This window comes from Haliotis asinina, chromosome 9, assembly GCF_037392515.1.
Source record: "Haliotis asinina isolate JCU_RB_2024 chromosome 9, JCU_Hal_asi_v2, whole genome shotgun sequence".
NCBI lineage: Eukaryota > Metazoa > Mollusca > Gastropoda > Lepetellida > Haliotidae > Haliotis > Haliotis asinina.
Genome location: NC_090288.1, coordinates 26,390,144 through 26,400,694, shown reverse-complemented (window position 1 = coordinate 26,400,694; position 10,551 = coordinate 26,390,144). Strand labels below are relative to the sequence as shown.

General features: G+C 40.2%; 1 protein-coding gene and 1 non-coding gene across 2 annotated transcripts; both read right to left on the bottom strand.

The window, feature by feature from the left end:
• Nucleotides 1-2,771: 2,771 nt before the first annotated feature.
• On the bottom strand, nucleotides 2,772-3,947 carry LOC137296345 (caveolin-1-like). The gene is made up of 2 exons (XM_067828120.1): nucleotides 3,859-3,947; nucleotides 2,772-3,373 (listed from the first exon to the last, which is right to left on the bottom strand). Exons 1-2 carry the CDS (start codon nucleotides 3,904-3,906, stop codon nucleotides 3,047-3,049), a joined length of 375 nt encoding a protein of 124 aa, XP_067684221.1. The 5' UTR covers nucleotides 3,907-3,947; the 3' UTR covers nucleotides 2,772-3,046.
• Nucleotides 3,948-7,621: 3,674 nt separating this feature from the next.
• Trnad-guc (transfer RNA aspartic acid (anticodon GUC)) lies at nucleotides 7,622-7,693 on the bottom strand. Its single transcript has one exon. It is a non-coding gene; the product is annotated as a tRNA-Asp (tRNA).
• Nucleotides 7,694-10,551: the final 2,858 nt, after the last annotated feature.

The window sequence follows — 10,551 nt, the reverse complement described above, 5'->3', positions numbered from 1 at the left end:
CAAACAAGCAATTGATATTGTTAAAGACGACGCACAGGGTCACCATATGATGGCTCACAAGCGAATGTTTCTCCGAACCTGACCAACTACGCAAAACAACAAGAAAACATGTCCTCAAAATCTTCTTACAGTGACTGTGCTTTGGGGCCCATCCCCCATGGAATTATGGGCCCCCAACGGACGCTCCGGCACCTACTTAAACTAACTACCTTTTCATGTGATGATGTTCATTGTTAGCCCTGCCTCGGCAATAGGATTGGCTATGATGGCCTCGCTGGGACAGGGAGTGAGGGATTGGTCCGACGACCTCTGCTCCTGCCTTACCCCAGACGCAACCATGTCCCGCGTCTACAGAGCTTAACCCAAGGTTGAAAGCTCATATATTAACTCAGCTCCAGATTACGCTCGTATGGCATGTACCACCTGATTTATCTCTCTTGGACCTGGCAGGACAGGCAAGTCGCACTGCGCGAAACTAGATCGATAGAGGTTAGATTCGGTCAGTCGAATTACAAACCCACAAGATTCTACTAATGTTGAAGTATCCGAACCGGACCTAAATCTTTCACTATCTGACACATTTTGAATCATTTCAAACTCATCAGGCCACGAATGCACGCTAGGGGTTTCATAATAAATACCTATCTTATCAAAATTAATATCCTCCAAACATATTGCCTTGTTATCTATAATTTTCTGTTGATTCTTTTCTGAACTGTATCAACTCTGAACTTCTCCGGCCATTTGGCCTAATAAGGAGACAGCAATAAACCCATAGTGACGGTAGCCACAACAATCAAAGTGGAAATTGTTAATGTTCCACTGTTTGGTATCATGACAGCTGAGAATGAATGATGTGACGCTCTATTTCATGGCCAGCTGTATACTGTTTAGTTATTACATTTGCCACAAACACGGCTTTTTTCGGTTGAATTACTTTTGCTTCTTGTGGCTATATTTGTTTAAACCGCACTTAGCAGTTTTACAGTTACATTGCGGCGGTGTTCCAATAATGATTTCAAGACTAGATTATCCGGTGATGCAGATGAAGGTCAGCCGCTTGTTAGTCGGTTTGGCAACTAGATGAGAGGGTAGGTAAAGTCAGGATGAGATATAGTGAAATTATAAGGGGTTGTTTTGGTATTATGCGGCCGGAGATCCACTGACTAAAGACACCCCGGACAGACACTTTATCCTCTAGATAATGGGGTGGTAATTCTGTGAGAAATTCCAAGCTGAAAGTGCATTTGTTATTTTGCAAAATGTTACATAGATCATAGGGTGTACAGAAACTTAAGAACAAAATAACTGTGTTATTTGATTCTGTACATCTCTCACTGTACATTCCGTACATCTCACACTGTGCATACTCCAAAGGATATGTATATCCGCGGTTATCTATTAAGAACTTCTCGGTTCACGTCCAAACTCAAAAGAATAAAAAATACAGTCACTGTTATTGGCTGATATTGACAACCACCATACACAGCAGAACATTAGGCGAACAAGAATTTCATATACACGTGTTTGACCTCATGAACCCCCTTCACACAGGTATCCGGGTTTGAAGAGGTCCCCAGCAACCAAAGCTGGCTGAAACCAAATTGATTCGTTGGCCTGTGCCTAAGATCCCGGTGGAGAGGATCGGTACTCAAAATATCGATCACTTGATTATTGACAGGTTTCGTCATATAGCTGATATATTGAACGTTTAGAAATTCCTAACAAATCTCAGGTGGACTGACCTTGCTTATCATTTGACAGGCGTTGTATCCATACGCAAACATTGACTTACATTGTTGCAACAGTACATGTCTCAACTCGCACTCAATAGGTTCTTTTTAATAAAATTGCAAGCCACAGACAACCTAGATCGTAAAAAAAGTAGTCTTCATATTCTGGGGGAAATCCACCTCCCTACTCACCTCACAAACTTGAACTTTGTGATCTCTGGAAGGACATGGTGGTGTTCTGACTAAAGCTGGATCTTTATTGAAGGAACCATTTTCATCAAAAATAAACCTTTTGTAGAACTTGTGTTTGGCAGAATGAAATCAGTGAAAGAGAAGAGAGAGTTGTAATTTATGCAATGGAAGGTGCTTGTGTTTACGCACTACTATGGACACCCAGTGTTCTCAGCTGTATGAAGACGTATGCACGGTAACCTCATTTTGTGGTTCCCAATCTCACATTCATTCTCATTATGATTCTCGGAGTGGTAGCGACATGGAAAAACCTCGCTATATATCGCTCCAGCATCCGATGTGGACATCTTGCGTCACTCTTTCCTGAGTACGTCTCGCATGAAGGTCTAGTGCGCATCACTCGCGCCATTAACTACAACTGTCCCCAAACCAACACCACCGTGCATACAGCCTCCATGAAAATATTTTCAAAACGACCCTAAACTCCATTTGAACTCGTCTCACCTGGGATGATGGGGTAGCCTCGCTAATGGTTAAAACTTTTGCTCGTATTGCCAATGGTCCGGGTTCGATCCCTCACATAGGTACAGTGGGTGGATCCCATTTCTGGTGTCCTCTCATCGCAATTTTGCTTGATTACTGCAAAAGCGGTGTAAGTCCTAGCTCACGCACCTACTCACTATTTGCACCTGACGTTTTCCTAAATACCTGTACGCACATGGTACATGGCAGCAGCGTCAGTGCAGCTGAAAGGTTACTTTGTAATCGTCTGAATTATACAGACTTTATATACAAACTTCACATACCTTCCCCTCATTTTAAATAATTACAACAGTATATCATAAATGGCAACGCAACAACTGTTTTAATTAAATTACTAAAGAATGAAAAGGTGTTTGATTGTAGAAAGTAAAAATTGGAAGAATGGAAGTTATGAAATGTCCGTTTAAGGGGTTCCTTTTCAATGGCTAAACCGCTGGTCCGAGAGAAGTGAAAAGTGGAACAGGTCAGTATGTTGGTTCTCCAAAGTACCACTGTAGCAGCTTCTTAATTATTTGGAATAGATTTGGGACAACTTAGGTCCAGCACTACTTGTATCTATCCTCACCATGGAAACCGCTTCATTTCTTTCCGAAAGCTATGAACAGCATTCCACAGGACTCGCACCAGGGATCCAGGAAGCAGTGCACACACATGCCGTACAACTTCTTCAGACAGCCACAGTTGAGCTCCATTACCTTGAAGCAGGGTGTGACGCACCAAATGTGGGTAAAGGCGATCGAGGCAAACTCACAGCCCCATTGCATTGCGATACAGATGCCACACAACACTGTCAGGGCTTTGTACAGGCATCCTTTACAGCAATTGAAGCATTTGTAGGATGCGCTCCATACACAGTCGATGCTTCGAGCTCCCTCAGGCTCGGCTAAGACATCTTCAAACTCGACCTGCATGACACAGTTTCTTTTATTAATCCAAAGACCAGCACAGTTCTATAATTATTTTAATCAGTGCACTTTCTCCTTCTTCCAGTGACATACCGCATAAAAATGGAAAATTTGAGTTTAATTCAACATGGATTGTTACATTCTGATACCGACATTTCTAGAGGCCTCTTATCTTGAGAGTAATGGACGATATGAACTTGTGATAATACACTTTTAAAATACTTAATATATATAATAACAGCGCTAGCTTTGGTAGATTTCCACCCCAGCACTTGGACCATGCATTGGAATGTTTACATCTCTAGCCTCTGATGTACATGTAGCTGTGCAGGCGATACCTAAAGTAATTTTGCGAACCCCTAGATCTGACAAAAAGCTAATATATAATTTTAAATGTCACCTTAGGAACATTTAGATGAATTGTCATTAATATGTAATACTTTTTCTAATATGTAAGAGATTACATTAGAATAGAAATGACTTACCTTTATGTGGTCGTTGATGTTATTGGGGTCTCTGTTCACTAAATCCATAACCGCTGGTTTCACTTCCACTTCCCGTCTAGCATTAAGTCTCATCTATAGAGTCTGACATTTCCGTTACTTATATATCGCACGCTTTCCGCCTAAACGAGTTCTGACAAGTCGCAAGATAAGTTAAAACGATATCAACGATTTATTTAGGACAGTTTAATCAATATTGGTAGGTATGTACACAGAAAACGTTTCATACCAACCAAGCAATACTACTATGAATTGGAAGCCTTAAAGACTAAAGGTCACTTATGAGAGTGTTAGCTCGTGGGAGTGAGTGAGCATTATTTTACGCTGCTTTTAGCAATATTTCAGCAACATCAGACAGGGGACACCAGAAAATGGGCTTCACACATTATACCCATGTGGGAATCGAACCCGGGTTTTCGTCGTGACGCTACCCCTTAGGAGAGGGTGAGCTCGAGTGAGTGAGTGAGAATTGTTTTAACACCACGATAACCGGCCTGAAGTAATATTAAAAATGGCGCTAACAAGGACTGCTGCTCATTCATATTCATTTTACCCGAAAACTATGATGATGGGTTCGAATCCCGTTTGACGTGATCATCATGGTAAAAGTGGAGAACGTCTAACAATCATTACTTCATTCTTTCCTCCACGTTGACAACCCGTGATGTTACTGAAATACTGGTGAACCAAACTCCCCCACCAAGTTTTGGCTATAGTTTTCATACCCATTTAATGTAGTTATGTACATGTACCTTTATTTAAATGTCGTATGCTTTCTACTTATATCAGTACATGAGTTGCGTGTTTAAGCAGATACTGATCTCAATCTGTTTAAAATTAAACCGGTATTTTAGTGGATTGTACTTCACAATAAGTCAGTATTCTGAAAAAAATATTTATTTGTATCAAATCAAAATCGTGTCCACAAAATGTAAAAGGGGTCTGTGTGGTAACCTGGTGGTTAAATCTCGTCACGCCGAAGGCCCAGGTTCTATTCCCCACATGGGCACAATGTGTGAAGTCTATTTCCTGTGTCCGCTGCTACGATATTACTGAAACATTGCAAAAAGCGGCGTAAAACTCCACTCAATCAATCAAAATGTAACAGCCTTGCACCTTTAATTCACAACGTGGCAAATATATAACAGAATGCTGGTTGCTAATACTGAATCTACCGATCTCGGGTATTAACGTTAAACCTCGCGAGACATCGATCAGACGTATCAAGACACATTCATTCTCCACACTGGGGTGTGGTGATAAAGTGAAATATATGATCATTTAAAGACACTGGAACAACCCCTGACAGTTCGTTTGATTGTAGATAACGAGTGGTCAATGGACAATTTCCACTGTGAGTTTCTACCGATGTTGCAATATGCCAGTTAAAAAACATTTTATTTAACTCCCAGGGTAATGCCAGTGTCAGCCACATACTCGCGTCACCTAGTCCCGGTTGTATTGTATATATAGTTACAGCATGCGTGACTTCGTCAATGTGAAAGTATCTTCGACATAAAACACTTCTCTGTATACAGCGGAAGTTGCAACCTTGCTTTTTTTCACACTTGAACTGTCCCTTACTTTTGTGGATTGTTAGTGATCATTACAATCAGTAACGTTAATGGCGATAAACCCTTCCCGTCTATTTCCTTCAAATCAATAACTATAAACAGTTTGAAGTATATTGCAAAACAGATATGTTAGATTTTTAAATCTTGTTGAAGCGAGACTCATATTCAAAGTTATATTTACTCAGTTTGATCAAACAGATACGCGATTTTATTTATATTTTGGATTGCATACTTCAGATCCATATGAAATCCCAGTTTGTGCCCTCTTGTATCCCAGGATGTCTAATGTCCCGGTCACCGTTTCAGATAGCCGATACTACTGTCATCCCTCCTATAACTACAGCATAGACTGACGACAGTTGAAGAGAGATTTCTGAAAGGGGTCCCTGGAAGAGACAGTTGAGCGTGTGATTCACGCGCAGGATAAATACACCTCGTCATTTGCCTTGAATTTCGACATAAGGCTTTTGGGTGAGTTAGTAAGTGAGTTTGGTTTTACGCCGCTTTTAGCAATATTCCAGCAATATCACGGCGGGGGACACCAGAAAATGGGCTTCACACATTGTACTCGTGTGGGGAATCGAACCCTGGTCAAAGAATGAATTTGCGATAGAGTTTAGTAGCAGATAACCTTCTTAAAATTCTATTTTATTTAATAACTCGAACGTTTCTAAAAAAATCATAGCAACGTGGCTGTGCATCGTATGCCAAAGTGTATCCACTTTTATCGTCTGTCATCTGATATTCGTCTGTCATCTGATATCTATTGATCTGGTTATTCTTTCCAACTATTTTTCCCTTTTGTTCTCGAATGTTACCCTTAAAAACACCTAAAAAATAAATGATACAGAAAATGAAACATCATTAAATCTAAAAACATAAGTCTAATGACACATGTTGTTTTGTGATTATTCAGATTATAGTGTTTGATATTACTAATAAAATACAGCATACTACTTGCAATTACTAGTACATAGCACCTACAGGTAACGTTCGCGTCCTTGGGCTCTACGGTAGAATTATAAACACTATTTCATATGATTGATACTTATAACACATGTTTCTTCATAAGAAAGGTTGTGTCTACTGCAAGTAAACTAGATGAAATGTTGGTCTAGATAATATAAACAGGGTGCAGGGTCAAGGTGTTCCAACTGACGTCATGAACTCGTTAACCAGATAAATTAAGCTCACCCTCCTCGACTCGACTCATTTTGGCTAGCTTCTACATATCTTATCCAAAAATACATCTAATAACAAATGGCTATCATGTATCAGAAACATATTAATAAAGGCGGGGAATAATGATGTCTAGATTAATCGTGCATCCGTCCGTAGGGATTGGATTAAATGTAAAGTCAAGAATAGCCATATAGATCTATTCATGCAAAAATGGCATTCAGGTATTGAAGCATCATCAAAGGGTAGATTTTAATATTGTTAAAAAGCCCAAAACTGATATTGGTTTTTATTTACATCACCTACCTGAAAAATATATATTCAGTTTGTTACATGTCAAATCATCGTCTTCTTGTTGAAACTGCTGCAATATTAATATTTAACGTACATTGGCCTGCGTATAGTTCATCGTGGTGCACAAACTCTACAGCAGCGTTAGCTAATGGTAGGCGATGGCTATATATACATATACTGTTATAGCGTCCGTCTTTCACCCTAATAATCACATGACTTCCATGTTGAGTAATTAGAAATGGCTGGCAATAGCACAATCACTAAAAGCTTTCAGTCTGTTGAGATGCATTTATATTTATATATTTAGAAGAGTTAAGTACCCAATAAGGATAGCACAGTCTGTGTAAAATTACTCAATTCCTTTAACAAGTGGGACCATACAAAAAGCTAGTTATTCCTAAAAATGCAGTTACTCGTACACTAGCAGACATGGGATTAAATACCCAAATTGCACAAAGAAATATCTGGAGCTCTGTACATGTGAAGCAGAACATGTTTCAGGAATAAATGAAACGGAAATAATTGGAAAAGGTGGTGGTGATGGTGGTGAATGTTGATGTTATGAAATGTGTGACTACTTATTCCATGTATTCAATATCTTAGCATAACTCTAAAGTTATTCAGTAACAAGAACATCATTACAAATACAAACGGAGAACAATGTAAAAAGTACAGACAAAACCTCTTAAAAATAACGTCTCCCCGGCCGGGAATTGAACCCGGGTCTCCCGCGTGACAGGCGGGGATACTGACCACTATACTACCGAGGATAGCTGAAATGTTGAGAACAATGATTACACCTGCTGTAAACAGTGAGCGCCGGCCGCCTGTGCTTCAGCCTATCAACTGCAGAGGTGCTTGAAGCTATAATCAGTGCTTGCTTAGCTATTTACGTCGAGCATGAACGATGACGAGGGGTGATGTTTATTACCTGTCTCATGCATGTTACGGCAAGGTCTAAGTGAGTAGGTATAATTTGTGTTCACACAGTATATTAATGAATTAAATATAGTTGCAAGCAACGATGAAGGCTCCTTGCCTTGAATATAATCCAGCTATTTGTAACTCACACGTTGACGTTGAAAGTAGTAATGGTTTGTTAATATGAATGATATCACTAACAGTCGAATGCTCTTCGACAGGAACTGCTGGAAGTTTCTAGCAGCTGTTCTTCAAACCCTTTTTCTTAGATTGAAAAAATATCACTTAGGTATCATGAATCTGAAAAGAAAGGGAATCTTTTGAAAATGTGATGTGAAAATGGAAGTAGTTTTTACGTCAAGTGGCCTGAAACAAACCAGACAATCATGTGATCCCTCATGGAATATCTGCTGTTCAGAGCTTCCGATACTTTAAATTAAGAAACACTGTGGGACAGTTTGAGTGTCTCTGATCATGCATTTCTCTTGTAGCTGATGTGTTACTAAGAAAGTCTGGTTCACAATATCCGTGACCAAATAAACATCTGTTCATTTCGTGACAAAATGTATCGACAGTTTATTCTTCATACAGTTTGGGATGTCAGTGGAATTTTGTTATCAGAGCTAATTCTATCAGCCCGTTTGACAACTCAAGCAGCGACAGCTATTACCGGATGAAGCAGGACTTGACCATGTAAATAGCTCATTGGGAAATATAACACAGGAAACAGTTTACCAAACTCCAACGTGTCCAAAACACTGATGAAACATAGATCGTGACCCAGACTAAGAAGTAAGCACAAACAACACAAGTGCTAACCTTCGAGTTCAATACAAGATTCTTACCTTTCCATATAAATGTGTCAATCAAACTGCCCCTGTTTATTTTATAAAATTGACTGATCTATGAAACACTTGCTATTAGTAGCTCATTTCCAAACATTATATTGTTATACTCTTGATTTGCATTGTATACCGAAACGTTCTTGACAAGTCGTGAATCACATTTAACTGTCAGTAATCACAACTCTTGTACCATTTTAAACTTTATCCAGTAAGCGATAGTACTTTTAGCATTTACGATGCGCATATTTTATATGCATAAAGTACTCAAACATATCGCCAACTCGGCGATACTACCACATTTCGAGAGGAGAAACGCATATGCCTGCACAAGAAATACGTGCAAAATCACGCGTTGGATAAGAATAGACATGAAATGTACAACTATTGAGTGGGCATTTAGGCAGCTTGAGGGATGGGTCCCAGTAAAGGCTTGAAAACAATTTAAATTGCTAAAATCAGTTACAAACATGACCATCTCTTTTTTCAAAATGAGGGTTAAGTAGTTTATTTCCATACTTTTCCGAGTGTACGAGCAAATACACCAACTGCGCCTCGACAGATCCCCCCCCTCATTAAACTGCTGGCGTATCAACCCATTCACACGTTAAATATCGGAATTGCTATTACATACACAAAACCACATATGTTTTCATATGATTGAAGAAGCGGCCATAATCGTCATATGCTTAGTGAAGGTAATCTCCTGTAACTTTTCACACATTCCCTCGCGTATCCTTGGGCCGTTGGCGAAATACGCTCTGTCAGCGGCCAGAGGGCGCAATTTAGCGACTCGACATGTCAAGATAGGCACAAAGTCTGGAAAGTTTGAAAGCCGTAGCTCTTGTAGTTTGAGTGCAGCAGATTTTGGGAGTAAAACAGCACCAAAAACTTGAATCCAAAATAGTGGCCAAACGATGCATTTTAGCGACTCGACCGTCCAGGCGAAATTCTAGACATTTTGATTGCGCACCTGCTCAAGCTCAAGAAATCTGGAAATCGTAGGGTCAGTAGTTTTGGAGATATTTAAAGTTGAAATTGAAAAAAAAAATTAATTTTGATTTATCCCCCCTTTGCTATTGAGTCTAGAGCCTTGAGAATGTAATTGGGGAATACTGACACCTCGATGGGCATTTGCCTGATTTTTTAAAGCGATTCTGTCGATTTTTTTTATGGTTCGCACCTTTTACCATCTCCGCCATGCCTGTGGCTGTGACCCCGAGATCCATCCATGGTACGACCCCGAACATGTCCAGGACGTCCTGGTAAATGATGCTTTTATATATCATTGAATTGTCTGTCCTTTTTGACAGCAATGTGATTGGCAAGATTCAGGAAAAGCATGATAAATATGCGGACCTCGCCTTTGAAATGTCTCGCTTGCATCCCAAGTACACTGTCGTCAGACTTCCTATTGTTCTCGGTGCCCTTGGTTTGGTACCTCCTGATCTCTTGGAGCAGATCAAGAGAGTGCCCGGATTTCTTGGTGGGTTTCGACTAGGCAGTGTTTCCTGGGAGAACTCCCATTCGCTGTCTGGGCTGCGTGTAGAGGGGGCGAGGGCCCCCAGCTTATGATGAGCTTTACCAGCCTGACTGTGCCAGGATCACCCAAACCCTCTCTGCTGCATTTCAGTTTTAATCTGTAAAACATAATAATAAAAACACGAACGATTACAATAAGTGTCCTGCTTAGCAGCAAGGAACCCTAATTACCTGCGAAGTACACAGACCAAAACTCTCAAATGAGACATGATAGATGAGTCACGATGCCTGTATGCGTGTGAGTGTGAGTGTGAGTGTGAGTGTGAGTGTGAGTGTGAGTGTGCGTGTGAGTGTGAGTGTGAGTGCATGTGTGAGTGTGTGTG